The sequence below is a fragment of the Notolepis coatsorum genome, assembly GCF_963971535.1.
Source record: "Notolepis coatsorum genome assembly, chromosome: 6".
Lineage (NCBI taxonomy): Eukaryota > Metazoa > Chordata > Actinopteri > Aulopiformes > Paralepididae > Notolepis > Notolepis coatsorum.
The window spans coordinates 10,208,482-10,229,030 of NC_140170.1; the positions used below are offsets into that span (position 1 = coordinate 10,208,482).

The 20,549-nt window shown below is 43.2% G+C and overlaps 1 protein-coding gene across 1 annotated transcript in view; it reads left to right on the forward strand.

Moving 5' to 3' along the window:
- znf76 (zinc finger protein 76) overlaps positions 1 to 20,549 on the forward strand; it is a 73,096-nt gene that overhangs the window by 22,388 nt on the left and 30,159 nt on the right. Inside the window, exons 4-9 of the mRNA XM_084316903.1 lie at positions 922 to 999; positions 1,705 to 1,910; positions 7,805 to 7,864; positions 8,454 to 8,570; positions 15,608 to 15,809; positions 20,463 to 20,549. The exon at positions 20,463 to 20,549 is cut by the window's right edge and continues 93 nt beyond it. Of these exons, the coding sequence (XP_084173029.1) occupies positions 922 to 999; positions 1,705 to 1,910; positions 7,805 to 7,864; positions 8,454 to 8,570; positions 15,608 to 15,809; positions 20,463 to 20,549 (750 nt within the window). The remainder of the gene's footprint in view (positions 1 to 921; positions 1,000 to 1,704; positions 1,911 to 7,804; positions 7,865 to 8,453; positions 8,571 to 15,607; positions 15,810 to 20,462) is intronic.

The window sequence follows — 20,549 nt, forward strand, 5'->3', positions numbered from 1 at the left end:
AGGGTAACTTTCAACTTGAAAGATGGGGCCTTCACATGACGGAGAAGAATCCGCTCGTCCAAAAGATCCCGGGTTTTAACCACAGATCTTGGTCGCGGCCCACTAGATTGACTACGGTGGGCTTCAAACCAGGACCCCCCCTCTGCCGTCTAAGAGGCAGAACAAAGGATACTAGTCTGGGGCCGGCTTTCGTAAATTGTGCAGCTAATCCCCCCATAGCAACACAACTGGCACTTGCGTAGCAAAAACATCACTCACCCAGAGGTAGCCAGTTTCTCACAACAGCCGACGCCTCCTGCACAGTCCAGCTGCAGAACCGAAGGTAATACCTGTCCAGCTGCAGCTTGGAGGACTGCAGGTGGGGATTAGACCAGCGACGCGAGCCCCTAATACGAAAAAGCCGTTGGAGGTCAGAATGATCATCATCTTCCAGACACCCCAGTGGCGAAGACATTATCGCCGTATTTTCTCGAAAATAGCGAGAGAGAAAACAAAGATATAATGTCAACGTATCTCCTTGATTCTGTTCTACTTTCTTCAAACGATTTCAATCTCAAAAGTGATTGGTATACACAGGCACTCAACGTGGTGAAAATTGAAGAAGGAGATGATGGTGTGTGTGGCCAGACAGATGATGGTATGTAAAGGTACATTGTGAGAATTTATTCAGTGCAAGTACTGAAGTGAAGAGTATTGCCACTATGACGCTGAGCAGAGCTATACGAAATATAACCAGTCCTTCATGGTCAACATACGTTGGTTTCCTATTGAGGAGCAAGTGACTGTGGAGTCACTCGGTGCATCACAGTCACGAAAGGGGCTAGTCGTGCACATCGTCATTGACACACATACCGACGGATGATCACATGGATCGTCTGCAACAACTCACATCTCCCTGTGTCTCCTCCATCCTGATACCAGAAACTCTACCTTTTGAGGACGGCCAGGCGGTGCAGCTGGAAGACGGCACCACGGCCTTCATTCACCACACGCCGCTAGGTAGGTCAACGTACAGGTCAACGCACAGGTCAACGTACAGGTCAACGCACAGGTCAACGTACAGGTCAACGCACAGGTCAACATACAGGTCAACGCACAGGTCAACGTACAGGTCAACGTACAGGTCAACACACAGGTCAACGTACAGGTCAACGTACAGGTCAACGTGTAGGGTCAATGTACAGGTCAACGCACAGGTCAACGCACAGGTCAACGTTAGGGATGAGTTAGAATTTAAGAATTTTCGTATAGCTGTGCCAGTCTCCACATTCAATTTGCATGTCGGAGTCGAAAAATATATATATTATAAATATGTTTTTTTATTAATTATTATAATAAAAAGAAAATTCATATATTTTCTTTTTAAAGTCAAGCAGACCAATCTTATTTAATACATTTTTATATTTAGAGGCAGCCTAATTTTCATAGCCTAATGCACATGCTCCTGTTTCTGTTTGTTTATTAAAACCGGTTGATGCAATGCTGTTATTATTATAGGCTACGATGGTGAATTAATGGGGTCATTTTGATTTATTGTCGGTCAGCTGAGCCGATCAACGTTCTGACGGATTATCTGAAGTGCCTATTTATGTGCAATACCCTTTTGATTTGAATGATCCATTCTATTAAAAAGAATAACTGAACATTTTAACTGAATTTAAACTGAAACAGAAAATAACAGTGAATGTTCTCTCCTTGGCGCAGACGGCTACGACCCCGGCGCGGTGGAGGCGGTGGAGCTGGAGGACGGCAGCACGGCCTACCTCCACCACCCCCCCACCCTGCACTCGGGCGGGGGCACCGTGCTCACCCTGCAGCCCGGGGGGGGCGGCGGCCTGGAGGAGCTGATGGCGATGGCGTCGGTGGTGGAGGCCGACGCCATCGCTGCTCTGGACAACTACGGCGTCAAGGTCGGCTTCTTCACCCACTGGATTATAGACCTCTCACTATAGACCTCTCACTATAGACCTCTCTATAGACCTCTCTCTATAGACCTCTCTCTATAGACCTCTCACTATAGACCTCTCACTATAGACCTCTCTCTAGACCTCTCTCTATAGACCTCTCACTATAGACCTCTCACTATAGACCTCTCACTATAGACCTCTCTATAGACCTCTCTCTATAGACCTCTCTCTATAGACCTCTCACTATAGACCTCTCACTATAGACCTCTCTCTAGACCTCTCTCTATAGACCTCTCACTATAGACCTCTCTCTAGACCTCTCTATAGACCTCTCACTATAGACCTCTCTCTATAGACCTCTCTATAGACCTCTCTATAGACCTCTCTCTAGACCTCTCTATAGACCTCTCTCTATAGACCTCTCTCTATAGACCTCTCTCTATAGACCTCTCTATAGACCTCTCTATAGACCTCTCTATAGACCTCTCTATAGACCTCTCACTATAGACCTCTCTCTATAGACCTCTCTCTATAGACCTCTCTATAGACCTCTCTCTATAGACCTCTCACTATAGACCTCTCTCTATAGACCTCTCTATAGACCTCTCACTATAGACCTCTCTATAGACCTCTCTCTATAGACCTCTCACTATAGACCTCTCTCTATAGACCTCTCTCTATAGACCTCTCTCTAGACCTCTCTATAGACCTCTCTCTATAGACCTCTCTCTATAGACCTCTCTCTATAGACCTCTCTATAGACCTCTCTATAGACCTCTCTCTAGACCTCTCTATAGACCTCTCTCTATAGACCTCTCTCTATAGACCTCTCTATAGACCTCTCTCTAGACCTCTCTATAGACCTCTCTCTCTAGACCTCTCTATAGACCTCTCTCTATAGACCTCTCTCTATAGACCTCTCTCTATAGACCTCTCTCTAGACCTCTCTCTATAGACCTCTCATTATAGACCTCTCTCTAGACCTCTCTCTATAGACTTCTCATTATAGACCTCTCTCTAGACCTCTCTCTAGACCTCTCTATAGACCTCTCACTATAGACCTCTCTCTATAGACCTCTCTATAGACCTCTCTCTAGACCGCTCTCTATAGACCTCTCTCTATAGACCTCTCTCTATAGACCTCTCACTATAGACCTCTCTATAGACCTCTCTCTAGACCTCTCTATAGACCTCTCTCTATAGACCTCTCTATAGACCTCTCTCTATAGACCTCTCTCTAGACCTCTCTATAGACCTCTCTCTATAGACCTCTCTCTAGACCTCTCTATAGACCTCTCTCTATAGACCTCTCTCTATAGACCTCTCTCTATAGACCTCTCACTATAGACCTCTCTATAGACCTCTCTCTAGACCTCTCTATAGACCTCTCTCTATAGACCTCTCTCTATAGACCTCTCTCTATAGACCTCTCACTATAGACCTCTCTATAGACCTCTCTCTAGACCTCTCTATAGACCTCTCTCTATAGACCTCTCACTATAGACCTCTCTATAGACCTCTCTCTAGACCTCTCTATAGACCTCTCACTATAGACCTCTCTATAGACCTCTCTCTAGACCTCTCTATAGACCTCTCTCTATAGACCTCTCGAGGACGGTGTGTTTTCTGGCTTCACCTGAGTCTCCAGTCTCCCCTGCAGCTCTAGGACGATGAATGGACTATTAATAGATCTCTCATAGCTTCATCTGTGGTCCCTGCAGCTGTGGTTCCTGTGAACAAAGCCTTCTGATACACATGTCTCTCTCCGATGAGGCAGGGGATTTAGAATTTTAAGCTGCAGTTTAAAAAAAAAAAAAAAAAAGGGAAAGATCGCTGGCCAAAGCTAGCTTAGCGCTGCAGATCAGGTCACCTGACGTCACCAGTGCGTTCTCAGCAACGTCGTCCGGTCATTTAGGGTTAGTTAACAATTTGGCTTTTAAAAAACGGGAATGTTAACAAAACATAGAACCTTTTGGTGAAACGCAAAACTCCACGTGCAGCATCAAGGACAACATTACTGGTCAAACTGTAAAGGAAAAGACCATTCATTTCTGCCATAGGTGGGTAAAGAATGCACCATGGTTTAGAATAGAATAGAATACAACTACTTAAATTACATTAAATTACATTAAACATTTAGACAGAACAAAGTCACGAATAAGAATAACAAAACAAATTGCCTAAGAATAGAATAAAATATACAGTAAAAATATACAGACGTCTACACTAAGGGTAATATTGTACAGTGTTGTTTCAAAAGTAAGAGTCCAGGAAGATGGTAACTGCCACTCTGTGCTCAGTGATGCAGTGAGGCACAGTGATTCGTTGTAAAGTCTGATGGCTGTCGGAATGAAGGACTTCCTGTGCCGTTCAGTGCTACATTTAGGGAGTGTTAGCCTAGCACTGAACATGCTCTTCCTGTCAGCCAAGTCTGTGTATAGTGGGTGGGAGGGGTTTTCCCTGATGGCTTGGAGCTTAGCAAGGCTCCTTCATTTAGGGGTGTAACGGTACATGTATTCGTCCCGCAACTTCACGGTACGGACGCCACGGTTCGGTACATCCAGCCATACAACGAATACGTCTCATACGACACTATAGGGTTGCACATTTTACAAATGTATGCTCAATATCTTTACTTTACACTGGCTTACTTTGATCCTTGAATATCAAGCTTGTATAGGGAGGTGTAGTGGTTACGTTATTGCCGTTTTTCCGGCCGGTCCACCATCTTGAAAACGCAATGTAATTCCCCATTGACCATTTCTAAATCGTCTCGTTTAAAACAAATAAAGCATTAACATTTGCATGGTGTACCTTTCTGCGCGTATTCATCCACAATCTATAGCTCAACATGAAAAGATTCGCAATTAATCGTAAAAAATAATCGCAGAATTTTATTTCAACCAAAAATGCTTAAAGGTCCCATGTCTTATAAATTGCCTTTTCCAGTGTTTAGCATTGTTTTGTAGCAATGTGGGGTTGTATCAATGGGGTCTGTGTCTCTAATTCTCATTTTGGCTTATCAGTCCAGATCATATGTCCTACCCCACTGAACTAAGCCATTCTGAATTCCGCGTACCTGTGACGTATAACAATTCTTACGCACACTCAACCATTCGCTCAACAACAGAGTGAGTGGAAAATACTGACACTTCCTCAAACGGATTGACGTGGCGCGGGTGCCGACAGAGAGAGAGCAGAGAAGGAGAGGGAGAGAGAGAGAGGGATACGGAGCATTTTAAACACACTCCCGACTGCGTGTGTGTGGGGAAACACGCAGTCGGGACGCATCTCTCCTCTCTCTCTCTCCCTCGAGTCGTCTCGGAGCATTTACACACATTCCCGACTGCGTGTGTGTGTGTGTGGGGAAACGCACCCGCGCTCTCCTCTCCCTCTCTCTGTCTGTCTCTGTCTGTCTCTGTCTCTCTCTCCCTCTCTCTCTGTCGGCACTTGCGTCACATCAACCTGATCGCAAAATATCATAGCGCACACGCACACTCCCACGCATATTCCGATCCGTGCAATAATATTCACAGGGTATATATTGTCATTTGAAACAAGTTACCAATGCATTGTCCCGTGGGATTATGCCCCCCTGCGGCGAAATTAATTAGTCTCCCCCTCTATCTCTCTATGTCTCTCTCTGTCTGCCAGTGCAGACTGTGGGTGACTGTCACTCAAAGCGCTTTGTGAGTATGGGCTGAGCCCAGCCCAAAACAGCTTGAAATCTTGAAGTGGAAAAATGCTGCTTCAGAGTACTTGATTAGAAATACAAAACAATGATTTAAATTTTTTTTTTTAAAACGTACAGATGTGTTCCATAGACTCACAGGAATTGTGTAAAATTGCCCAAATAGTGAAAGGAATAGCAAAACATGGGACCTTTAAACAATAATGTTAGTGATAGAAGGGAACTCGTTTTGTGCAAAATGGAAAGCTTTTCAATGTTCATGAGGCAGAATTGTTACAATAGCCAATAATCCATTTTCCCAATGATAAATCCCTATACGGGTGGACCTCGCGGGCGCTCCAAAGTGACGTCAGACTACACCTCCCTATACGGGTGGAGCTTGCAGGCGCTCCAAAGTGACGTCAGACTACACCTCCCTATTGCCACATTTAGATGATGAATAAAACGTTGAAGCTTGTAAAGGCACAATGACAAGCCGACAGAACAAATTAACAACCGCGCAATCCGACCTGGGCTGTTTCTCCCCTCCTCCCCTCCCCCTTTACTACAGGTGTCCCTGAAACAAAACCATGAATGAATGATATGTTTGTAACACAGCAGGGTCATTACAATAGACTGAACATTTTCATCCTTTTCTTGGTCGCCTAATAATGTTAAACAATGGAAATACACACACACACACTAACTTTCTTCTGCGCTACTTTCCCCCTCACAGCTGATCCGAGAAAAAACTAACAAACACGCGAACATACTTTTGCTGATCTGGACTGGTCCTCTGAGCTCCTCTCCAGTCAAGCTGCTGTGGTGTTTAAATCCAAAATATTGAAGGGCGGCTGGGTGGCGCAGCGGACATTGCGCTCATCACCAACGCAAGAGACACCAGGTTCGACTCCGGCTGTCGCCGTTGCCTCCGGCTTGGGCCAGTCATACTAACTCAATTGGCAGAGTTAGCGGGTTGAAGTCGATGGGTGGTAATCTGGACGTTGTGGACAGCGACTCCTACAGGTCGGTTGGGGGACGCCTGCACAGCAGAGACAGGAAATGGCGGCGTAGTGTGAGCCTCCCACACGTTACTCCTCGCCAATGAGAGTCCGCGCTGGCGGGTGAAAAGATGTGACAGGCTGCCTCGTCGTGTGTCGGAGGGGACACGTGATGCAAGGCTTCTATCCTCCCTACAACCGGCCAGTGGGGGGCATATGCGAGCAACGTTCAAGACAGGGGAGGGGAGAATTGGCACAGCGGGTAATTGGGATGGGAGAAAAATAGAAAAAGAGGAGAAAAAGTGGATAAAAAAAAAATCCAAAATATTGATAAATCCTCTGCCATTGTTGTGTAACATGTCATCTCTTCTCTAGAGTCTTCTTTCTCTGCTTCACGTGAAGCAAAAATCTACTCTAGAAGTGAAACTAAAACTTAAAAAGCTTACACTGGCGGGGCAATTAATTTACTCAGTGGATTCCTGAACACAGAATGACACCGGTATCACTGACTACCGCGGCAAGCCTAGGTGGAGCTAAGTATAACTTAATATAAAATAATGATATTTAATAATTATAATAATAATGATAAATATAATAATAATCATTATAAATATTTGTTTCCTGTTGTACCGAACTCATACCGAACCGTGACCCCAAAACCGAGGTACGTGCCGAACCGTGGCGTCTGTGTACCGTTACACCCCTACCGTGGTTTTGACGTCATGGTGACATGACCGCATGAGAGGTCTGTTCCTGGACAACAGCAGGCTGGTCAGACGGTCAGGTTGGTGACTGATCCTGGTGAGTTTATCTTGAGAAGGGACACATCGACAGGCTTTGTTGGAAGATCACCTCCACAGCTTGCCAATGATGTCACCAGCGAGCCAGGAGGGTTATTTCAAGCGGCAGAAACACCCAGTTACTCGGGTAACAGTGGAATTATGTATGAATCCCCATGTTTTTAAACGATTTGTCAAGTTAAAACTTGGATATCGGTTCTTATCTGTCTTTTTAAGAAACGGCGTGAGAGGTTGACAGGTGAAGTTCTTTTATGATGTTTATTTTAGTCGTCTGGCTTTAACTGAATAAGGTTTCTTTGAGAAACATCCGCCAGGAGCACCGGCGTTGTAGACAAACCCAGGTGTGAGTCAGTAGAATCTGTCTAACTGTCTGTCTGCCTGCCTGTCTAACTGTCTAACTGTCTGTCTGTCTCTCTGTCTCTCTAGATGGAGGTGGATGAGAACATGATGGTTGCTAACGGGATCACAGACGGCTCCACTGTTCAGGTGAGGGGGCGTGGTCTGTTCAGATATGAGGGTGTGTGGTCTGTTCAGATATCAGGGTGTGTGGTCTGTTCAGATATGAGGGGGCGTGGTCTGTTCAGATATGAGGGTGTGTGGTCTGTTCAGATATCAGGGTGTGTGGTCTGTTCAGATATGAGGGGGCGTGGTCTGTTCAGATATGAGGGGGTGTGGTCTGTTCAGATATGAGGGGGTGTGGTCTGTTCAGATATGAGGGGGTGTGGTCTGTTCAGATATCAGGGTGCGTGGTCTGTTCAGATATGAGGGGGTGTGGTCTGTTCAGATGAGGGTGTGTGGTCTGTTCAGATATGAGGGGGTGTGGTCTGTTCAGATATGAGGGGGCGTGGTCTGTTCAGATATGAGGGGGTGTGGTCTGTTCAGATATGAGGGGGTGTGGTCTGTTCAGATATGAGGGGGTGTGGTCTGTTCAGATGAGGGGGTGTGGTCTGTTCAGATGCGGGGGTGTGGTCTGTTCAGATATGAGGGGGTGTGGTCTGTTCAGGTGAGGGGGTGTGGTCTGTCCAGGTGAGGGGGCGTGGCTGTGTGTCTGTGATGAGCTCTGGTTCCTCTCCAGGTGGTGTTTGAAGGCAAGGCGTGGAGCTCCTCCTCCAAGAGCCAGATAGCAGAGAAGGCGTTCCGCTGTGAATACGAAGGTTGTGGTCGCCTGTACACCACCGCACACCACCTCAAGGTACACACACATACACACACACACCACCTCAAGGTACACACACATATACACACACACACAACTCAAGGTACACACATATACACACACACACACACCACCTCAAGGTTCACACACATACACACACACACACACACCACCTCAAGGTACACATACATGCACACACACACACACCACCTCAAGGTACACACACATACACACACACACACCACCTCAAGGTACACATACATGCACACACACACACCACCTCAAGGTACACACACATACACATACACACACACACACACACACCACCTCAAGGTACCACACACACACACACACACACACACACACACACCACCTCAAGGTACCACACACATACACACCACCTCAAGGTACACACATATACACGCACACACTTACATAAACATACACAGCACACAATCTTGAGGTACCACACACACACAGCACACCACCTTGTAACAAGCTTGAAATAATAAACAAACCTGTTCAGCTATAAAGAATGAGAGTACTGGAACAGTGTTAAATTCAAAGTGTTGTATTAACCAAAAGGAGGATCAAAATAAATGGGGCACCCCATAGCAACGTATGGTACAACAAAAATAATCTCAAACCAATAAGAACGGTCCTGTCAGCTTTACAGTCCATTAGCCCCAACATAAATGTTACCATGTATAATGTTACCGTGTACAATGTTACCATATATAATGTTACCATGTATAATGTAACCATGTATAATGTTACCATGTATCATGTTACCATGTATGTTACCATGTATGTTAGCATGTATAATGTTACCATGTATAATGTTACCATGTCTAATGTTACCATGTATGTTACCATGTATGTTACCATGTATAATGTTACGATGTATAATGTACCGTGTATAATGTTACCCTGTATGTTACCATGTATGTTACCATGTATAATGTTACCATGTATAATGTTACCATGTATAATGTTACCATGTATGTTACCATGTATGTTACCATGTATAATGTTACGATGTATAATGTACCGTGTATAATGTTACCCTGTATGTTACCATGTATGTTACCATGTATAATGTTACCATGTATAATGTTACCATGTCTAATGTTACCATGTATAATGTTACCATGTATAATGTTACCATGTCTAATGTTGCCATGTCTAATGTTACCATGTATGTTACCATGTATGTTACCATGTATGTTACCATGTCCAATGTTACCATGTCTAATGTTACCATGTATGTTACCATGTATGTTACCATGTATAATGTACCGTGTATAATGTTACCATGTATAATGTTACCATGTCTAATGTTACCATGTATGTTACCATGTATGTTACCATGTATGTTACCATGTATAATGTACCGTGTATAATGTTACCATGTATAATGTTACCATGTATAATGTTACCATGTATGTTACCATGTATGTTACCATGTATAATGTTACCATGTATAATGTACCGTGTATAATGTTACCCTGTATGTTACCATGTATGTTACCATGTATAATGTTACCATGTCTAATGTTACCATGTCTAATGTTACCATGTATGTTACCATGTATGTTACCATGTATAATGTTACGATGTATAATGTATAATGTTACCCTGTATGTTACCATGTATGTTACCATGTATAATGTTACCATGTATAATGTTACCATGTCTAATGTTACCATGTATGTTACCATGTATGTTACCATGTATAATGTTACCATGTATAATGTTCCGTGTATAATATTACCATGTATAATGTAACCATGTATAATGTTACCATGTATAATGTTACCATGTATAATGTACCATGTATGTTACCATGTATAATGTTACCATGTATAATGTTACCATGTCTAATGTAACCATGTATAATGTTACCATGTATAATGTTACCATGTATGTTACCATGTATGTTACCATGTATAATGTTACCATGTCTAATGTTACCATGTATAATGTTCAGGCCTACCAGACCATGCAGCCTGCATGGTAGAGCTAGTAGTGTCCAACAACACTCAAACCTTTGAGTGTCCAAAAGGTGATAAGTCCTGGGTTGATCCACATCTTAATAAGAACAGTCCTGTCAGCTTTACAGTCCATTAGCACCACTGCAGCTGAACTGTCCTTGGTTAATGGAGAATCTTTTAGGAGGCCTGGCAAAATCCCTCCTTCCTCTCACAATAGCAGTAGCAAACAAAAACTCCATGAGGCATGATTCCAATCCAAGATGGCCCCCTGATGGTTAGGACCGCCCCTAACCACACCCATATCTGGAATCTTAAAGGTCAAGTGACCCAAATATGCTGACATTGGCATATCCTAACATATTGGGCCCACACTTCATTTATCAACACATTGACATCTTCTTCATAAAGTAACGCATGTTACAACCTCAAGGTACACACATATACACACACACATATATATATATACACTAGGGCTGTCCCCGACTAAGGATTTGGATAGTCGACTATGATTGGCCGAAATTAGCCGATAGTCGACTACTTTTCTTTTTTTAAATACAAAAAAAATAAAAAATCTTTATTATTAAAAAATAAATAAAAATGCATTCCATTTGGGCTGTGGGGGTGCTTAATGTCTGAAGGAGTCAACTGAAGGCTTCTTGTCCTCTGCAAAGGCATGCAATTGGTCCACTGATGGATACATCTTGATATTTATCTAGTCTAGTGTGTTCATTAGATGGGTGAAATCCTCTTTCAGTGCCTCTGTGCCTGTTTTCTTAGGCAGTTAGCCTCTGGTATGCGTGCCATTAGCGTTAGCCATGCTTCTAGGCCTCTTTTCTTTTGGAAAGAATGAAGAAAAAGAAAAAGAAAATGATAATATTATTATTATTATAATTTTTTGTGCATTCGACAATACTAAGCGTGTTGTCAATACTCAGTCAGACAACATTATAAAGTGAACACTAGGGCTGTCTTAAATACTTCGAAGCTTCGTTCGATGGGCATAGGCTTCGAATATGAAAATTTAATTCGATTATGTAAAAAAAAAAAAAAAAGAAAAAATATGAATATTACATATTTAAAAAAAATGTGGGTTGCAAAATCAACTCTGCCTCTCTTTGTTAACTACAACAAGCAATGCTGTTTGTTATTTAAGATGAGGTCGGACTCGGCACTGACAGATTTGTGTTCATGAGATGGAGATGGAGGTCCAGGAAAAGCTTAAAAAACTTGACACCTCAAGGGCTACTGGATTAGACAACATCCCTGGTAAATTCTTGCAGGATGCTGCAGAAATCATTGCCCCATATGTAGCTCACATTACCAACCTAGCCATTGACACAGGAACATTTCCAAGCGAAATGAAATCGGCAAGAGTTATTCCTCTCCACAAAAAGGGAAACAAATTGGAACCGGGTAACTACAGACCCATTTCCATCCTGGGCGTTCTATCAAAAACCATAGAGAGGCTAGTATATGAGCAAATAGACGGGTATTTCTCCACTAATAACATCATGTACAAATACCAATCAGGTTTCAGGAGGTCCCACTCCACAGACACCTGCCTGCTGTTCCTCACAGATTACATCAGGAAAGAGGTAGACGAGGGAAAGTTCTGTGGAATGGTAATGTTAGACCTCCAGAAGGCATTTGATTCAGTGGATCACAACATCTTGTTAATGAAGCTTAGGGCCCTAGGCTTTAATGAGGCAGCTCAGAAATTGATTGGTTCCTACCTAACAGGGAGACAGGTGGTAGATATAAACGGAGTACTCTCCAGTCCTCGGACAGTAGAGTGCGGGGTCCCACAAGGGAGTGTTTTGGGTCCGCTCCTCTTTCTACTGTATATAAATGACCTGAAAGCAGCTTGCTCATGTGACCTTTTTTTATACGCAGATTAGGGCTGGGCGATAAAACGATAACGATAACTATCGCGATAAATTATTTCCTCGAAATAAACATGAAACGTGGTCGCAAAGTTTCGATATATCGATTTTCCAAGCTTGGCTCCGTTCAGCCTCGGCTCAGCACACTCACTAACAACAACCAGCGTTACGTGATGACGTACTTACGCACAACAACTAACAACCAATCAGTGAAGGAGATGGCCGAGACCCGGAAGGAGGTAGGACTCACTCAACAACAAGGCTTGCTAGGCTAATTAGCTTGCACTGCGTTGTTTTATATATTTACGTGCCGAGTATGTGTGTGTTTTGAATTCTGAGGCCACGTTTATGGTAGTGTGGGATATACAGTGGATGCCGTTTCAATATATTGTGGCGGAAGAGAGTATTTTAGTGTCATATTTAGCACATTGTCATGAGATACTCCGCTTAGAACCAACAGGCTGGCTAGGATAACTAGCTTGCACGGCACTGTTTTATATATTTACGTGCCGAGTATGTGTGTGTTTTGAATTCTGATGCCACGTTTATGGTAGTGTGGGATATACAGTGGACGCCGTTTCAATATATTGTGGCGGAAGAGAGTATTTTAGTGTCATATTTATTGTCATGAGATACTCCGCTTGTCGGCTAACGTGCGCAGACTGATGACGACATCAACTCGACTTGAGACATTCGCAGCAGCATAAGAAGTTAATTAAACTTGACGGACATTATATCGACGATAATTATCGATATCGAATTATATGAAAATAATTTTATAATTTTATCGCGATAACGTTTTTGGTCATATCGCCCAGCCCTAACGCAGATGACTCCGCCCTACTAGTGTCTCACAAAGACAAAAAAGTGGTTGAGCAGACATTGAGTGCAGAACTAGAGAAGGTTAGCGACTGGCTAGGCCACAACAAGCTGCCCCTCCACGTGGGGAAGACTGAGTCAATTTTATTCGGGTCAAAGGTCAGGCTCAGAAAATCGCCAGGTTTTAACATTAGAATAGGAGATACTGTTCTCACAGACAAAACATCTGTGAAATATCTCGGTTGCGTCCTGGAAAACAGCTTATCAGGGGAAAGCATGGCTCACCAAGCACTTACAAAGATAAATAACAGGACTAGATACCTAGCCAGAATCTCTAATTTTTTAGATCAGTCAGCGATGAAGATTCTTGCTGGAGCTCTCATACAGTGTCACTATGACTATGCGTGTGGCTCCTGGTACAACAGTGCCCCCAAAAGTCAGAAAATAAAACTACAGACATCACAAAACAAGCTAATCAGGGTAATACTAAGGCTACCTGCTCGAACCCACCTTGACCCATCTCACTTTGAGGTCATGAGATGGCTTAAGGTGGAAGACAGAGTAAACCAGATAGGGATGTGCCTAGTTCACAGAATAGTGCATGGGGTAGTGCCAGTGTACTTTAACAATTACTTCAACCGAATCAGAGACACCCATGCTTACCAAACAAGGCGCAGCTCAACTGACTTTGTGCCAGTCAGATTCAGGAGCTGTATGGGGAAGGAGTCATTTTTATATTCAGCAGCTGTCTATTGGAATAGTCTGCCCAGTGAACTGAACCATAGACAGTGCCGTTAGATTCAAGTCCAGCCTGAAGACATGGCTCAAAAGGGACTATACCTAGACACTTAGCTTAAGGCACCCTTGCATGTTGTATGAGTCTGTATGTATATAAATGTTAAATGGTATATGTGATGTGTTGTGATGTCACGTTTTGTATGATGCATGTGTTAAGCATCACATTCCCCCACCCCCCTACAAGGACCACAATGGAAATAAGCTCTGAGCTTTTTTGTGTTACATCCTTGGCAGTATATCCCGACTGTGCTCTTCTGTCACATGTTTATTTTTTATATTGTCAAATAAAGTCATTCATTCATTCATTCATTCATTGTGCTGCTTTTATAAAGCCTCAAATGACGGCTTACAATATTTCATGGAAGCAACGTGTTTAGTTTGTCTAAGATTTAAAAAGGTTTAAACTTTACAGCACTGACAAAGTTGAACAAAGTGCTGTACAAGTCCCACAACATAAAAAAATATATATATTTTTATTTTTATTTTGAAGCTTCGAATTAAAATCGAATCTCGGCCCCGAAGCTTCGAATTCCAAAAAAAAATTGAAGGTCAGCCCTAGTGAACAGAGCAGAGCTATTCTATAGGTTGCAGTACAGAGCAGCTAAAGTTTCACTTTAATTTTCGCTATTGTGATACTTAGGCTGGTATCGGTATCAAAGTCAAACGTTGGTATCGTGTCAACACTGATACACACACACAGTTGCATACATACATATATACATACATACATATAGGGGTGGGAATCACCAGAGGCCTCACGATACGATACTATCACGATACTTGAGTCACGATATGATAGTATTGCGATACTAAACATATTGCGATATGCTGAGTATTGCGATATTAATATTGCGATTTATTACCTTTTTTCAACTGCAAAGTAACACTTTGTCAACATGTTTTATCTAATAAAATAAAGGTTTCAGTCTGTTCGTCTCACTTCAATAATTTTTATTGCAGAACATGGGATTTTCTCAAGCAGACAGATGTAAACACTGTAATCTGTGTTGCATGTACCTGACAAACTGAACTGTTTGTATTACAGTCATATTCCAACTTAACTGAATGCACACGTGTGCATGTGGACTACTGTACTATTACAGGTATTGAAATGAACAATGCAACTTCCTTATACAAAAAAGAAAATAATACAAAAAAATGTAAAACCTGTTCAAACCTGTTAACACCGTTGGAACTGCTTACCTAAACAAACAATTGACAACTGTTCTGTTAACCATTCATTCATTACTATTGTTTTGGACAATAAACCCTGCACACTACATCAGTCGCAGCTTGGACATTCAACCTTTTATCAACCATCCACAACTTTGTTACTGAGTTAAGAAATATCTCAGTGGGTACATTGTGACGCTTGTCAATACATTTGGGGAGTGACAAGCGACCACTACACTTACGTCCTCTCTCTCTCACTCACTCACTCACTCACTCACTCACTCACTCACTCACTCACTCACTCACTCACTCACTCACTCACTCACTCACTCACTCACTCACTCACTCACTCACTCACTCACTCTCTCACTCTCTGTTCAGTGACCTCTGCCCGCCTCGTCCCCAGGTCCACCAGAGAGCCCACACGGGCATCAGGCCCTATAAGTGTGACGTGGTCACGTGCGGCAAGGCCTTCGCCACGGGCTACGGCCTGAAGTCCCACCTGCGCACGCACACCGGGGAGAAACCATACAAGTGTCCGGAGGAGATGTGCTTCAAGGCCTTCAAGACGTCGGGAGACCTGCAGAAACACGTGCGCACGCACACAGGTGAGTGACGCTGTTACAGAGACCTGCAGGAACACGTGCGCACGCACACAGGTGAGTGACGCTGTTACAGAGACCTGCAGGAACACGTGCGCACGCACACAGGTGAGTGACGCTGTTACAGAGACCTGCAGGAACACGTGCGCACGCACACAGGTGAGTGACACTGTTACAGAGACCTGCAGAGACACGTGCGCACGCACACAGGTGAGTGACGCTGTTACAGAGACCTGCAGAAACACGTGCGCACGCACACAGGTGAGTGACACTGTTACAGAGACCTGCAGAGACACGTGCGCACGCACACAGGTGAGAGACACTGTTACAGAGACCTGCAGAGACACGTGCGCACGCACACAGGTGAGAGACACTGTTACAGAGACCTGCAGAGACACGTGCGCACGCACACAGGTGAGAGACACTGTTACAGAGACCTGCAGAAACACGTGCGCACGCACACAGGTGAGAGACGCTGTTACAGAGACCTGCAGAGACACGTGCGCACGCACACAGGTGAGAGACACTGTTACAGAGACCTGCAGAAACACGTGCGCACGCACACAGGTGAGAGACGCTGTTACAGAGACCTGCAGAGACACGTGCGCACGCACACAGGTGAGTGATGCTGTTACAGAGACCTGCAGAGACACGTGCGCACGCACACAGGTGAGAGACACTGTTGCACATTACATTACACTCAAATGCATTATTTCTAGGGGTGTAACGATGCATTGATTAATCTAAATGCATTGATTATAATGTGTTAGAATCGACGCATCGATTTGAATAATGTTAGATTCGATTATAATCGAAAGATTTTTTTTTCTTTTTTTAATGTTTTTTTTTTGTGTATTGTTTTTATTGACCTATACTCCATTCATGCTGAGTGAATCAGTTCCCCCAGCCACATTTGTGTATTCAAATTTTTTGGGGGAATTAACTGATAGAAAATGTATAGAAAATTAATCGAATCAAATCGAATCGAATCGAATCGTGGCCAAATGAAGAGATTTCATGATGCATTGAATCGTTGCCTGAATAATCGCAATCGAATCGAATCGTTGTGAGGTGGAATCATTACACCCCTACATTACAGTATACAATACAAATACATTGTATGTGTAAAATTACTTCAACTAAATGTAAAATGACTAAATGAGCTAAAGTGACAAATGTCACTTAATGCTGATGTGAATGTGCCCTTTAAATAAAGTACAATATGTACAAAGTTCACTCAACTAAAATATGAAACAGAAAGTCCTTTGAGCTGACTGAGAATTAGCATAACATTAGCAATAGAGGTAGGCTAACCAGGAGCTGACACGAATGTATCCAAAACTAAGCAAACATGTTAACTGAGCATTCACAGATGACTCACACATCTATAAACAAAATACAATATGAGGCTTGCACAATACAAAAACTTGCAAGCAATCATTTCCAAGGCACAGACAGAGCTGGAAAAATAGCTGCAGCTGAGAGCAGACCTCATGGCAAAACACCTTCTGGATAATGAAATAGCTGACCTGGCAGCGTCACATGACTGAATCAGCCAATAGCGTCAAAGCTAGAACAAGCTAAAGAAAATGAGTGCAATACTCAAAACGTCCACAAGAGGGAAAAACACAACGACCAAAACAAGTTTGAATAGAACATAACATTACATTACATTCAAATGTATTGTCGCACAAGTACAGTACAACCACGAGAAGTTTAGCATCCAACCAGAGTGCAAATGTAACAGTAAAGTGCAATAGTAATATACAATGTATATACAATGACAAAAGTATACAAAGAGGAGAGAACCATTTTAAATCGGGGCATGTAGAGGAGTTTCGGGAATGCCAGCTAGCAAGCTAGCTAGCTACTAACGTTACATAAAAAACAATAACGTTATAAACTATACACAATATGTACAACGAAACGATGATTTACATTAGTATTTACAGTGATTTAATATGCAGCAAAATAACGTTATACGATTAAAAATATAAATACAAATAGGTAACGTGGTTGTTGCTTTTTAAAATGGTGGTTGGCTTTAGAGATTAATGGTTATGATCGCCAGAAAGATACTAGCCACAGATGCAGGGTCAGTTATTTTCCCATTGTACAAATTGTTAAGCTTATGGAATGTAAGGGAAATCTGATCCTAGTTCTGCGACTAAAGCCAGGAGTCTACGCTGTGGTGACGTCAGTCAGCAGCACCAAAATGGCAGTGTAGTTTCCCAGTGAACGAAAACATTTAAACGAGACGATTTAGAAATGGGCAATGGGGAAATACACCCAGTTATATATCCGGATCACACCATCATCACCTTCATCACCCCCCACACTGACCGCTTGCCTGGAGGAGACTAAGGCGTAAGGCGTGGATGAACCACAGGTTTCTCCAGGTCAACAGTTCCAAAACACAAGCCATGCTGATCGGTACCCCACACCAGGTCCGGTCAACCACCATCACCACCATCTCCTTCTCCGGTCAGGACATTCCCCTTTCCACCCTTGTCACCAACTTGGGCGTGAAAATGGACCCCCACCTCACATATGATACACACATCAAACACCTCTGCAAGACCTCTTTCTTTCACCTCCGAAACATCACTAAACTCCGCCCCTCACTCACCCTGGCAGATTCCGAGAAACTCGTCCACGCTTTTGTTTCCTCCAGGCTGGACTATTGCAATGCACTCCTCATCGGGATTCCTAGCAAAAGCATTAAAAAACTGCAAACCATCCAGAATGTCGCTGCTAGGATCCTGATGAGGGTGCGCAAATATGATCACATCACCCCCACCCTCAGATCCCTTCACTGGCTCCCCGTGGAACACAGAATTGAGTACAAGGTGTCCCTCCTCACTCACCAGTGCGTACACGGTGGTGCCCCTGCCTATCTCAAGGAACTCCTCACCCCCCAGTCCTCACGTTCCCTCCGCTCCGGCACAGCCTACCTCCTCAAAGCCCCCAGGACTAAACTGCACTCCATGGGTGATCGCGCCTTCTGCTCTGCCGCACCCAGACTTTGGAATGCTCTCCCCATCCACCTGAGAGCACCACAATCCGTCGAGGTTTTTAAAAGGGGCCTAAAAACATTTCTTTTTAACAAGGCTTTTGCCTGAATTTTCTTTTACTTTTATTTTTACTTCTATTCATTTTACTATTATTTTTATTTTATTTTACTCTTAGGTTCTTCCATTTCACTGGTTGTTAGTCTTTTTAATTGTTTTTTATTAATTTTAAATTTTGTATTCATTTAACTTTTGTCTATCTCCTGTAGCACTCTGAGATTCTCACGAATGTATAGCGCGGTACAAATTGAATCCATTATTATTATTATTATTATTATTGCGTTGGACAGAGGGTGGAACACGGAAAAACGGCAAAGACGTAACCACTACACCTCCCTATAAAGACACTGGCCAGCAGTGTAACTAGTAAGAGTAGGTAAGGAATATGTACAGATATAGATATAGTATTAATAATATGTACAGATATAGATATAGTATCTATAGACATGTAAAAAGCATTATATGCAGGTATACTATGTACAGACAGATAAATATACAGACCACTAGTTTCCGCTTCCATTCGTTGTGCTAAGCTAGGCTAGCTCACAGACAGATAGCTTTCTATTGAACGCACAGAGAGGAAATTGGCGTGTTCCTTTAACCCTCAACCCATTTGAACTGTCCTGGAGCACAGGAATAATTCATACAATTCTTAATTATTAAAATGTGTGTAATTTCCCTTTTGACACTTGTTCTCTTGTATTTTCCTCTTCTCCTTTGGTTCAACATTGTCTCTCTCTCTGTCTCTCTCTCTCATCCATCTCTACTCTGTCTCCCTCTACTCGCTCTCTCTCTCATCCCTCTACTCTCTCTCTGTCTCTGTCTCTCATCCTACTGTCTCTCCGCTCTCTCATCCCTCTGTCTCTCTCCCCTATCTCTTTGTCTCTCTCTATACTCTCTACTCTCTCTCTCTCATCACTCTATCTACTCTCTCTCTCATCACTCTATCTACTCTCTCATCCTTCTCTCTACTCTCTCTGTCTATCTCTACTCTCTGTCTCTCTCTCTACTCTCTCTCTCTCTATACTCTGTCTGTCTCTCTCTCTATACTCTTTCTGTCTCTATCTCTACTCTCTCTACTCTCTCTCTCTACTCTCTCTTTACTCTCTCTGTCTATCTCTACTCTCTACTCTCTCTCTCTACTCTCTCTTTACTCTCTGTCTATCTCTACTCTCTCTACTCTCTCTCTCTACTCTCTTTACTCTCTCTGTCTATCTCTACTCTCTACTCTCTCTCTCTACTCTCTCTTTACTCTCTGTCTATCTCTACTCTCTCTCTCTACTCTCTCTGTCGCTCTCTGTCTATCTCTACTCTCTCTCTCTACTCTCTCTGTCGCTCTCTCTGTCTCTTTCTATACTCTCTCTACTCTCTACTCTCTCTCTCTACTCTCTCTTTACTCTCTGTCTATCTCTACTCTCTCTCTCTACTCTCTCTGTCGCTCTCTCTGTCTCTTTCTATACTCTCTCTACTCTCTACTCGCTCTCTCTACTCTCTCTGTCTCTCTCTATACTCTCTCTCTCTATACTCTCTCTATCTCTCTCTCTACCCCCCCCCCCCCCCCCCCTCTCTCTCTCTCTCTCTCTCTCAGGGGAGAAACCCTTCTTGTGTCCCTTCGAGGGCTGTGGGCGTTCTTTCACCACCTCCAACATCAGGAAGGTTCACATCCGGACGCACA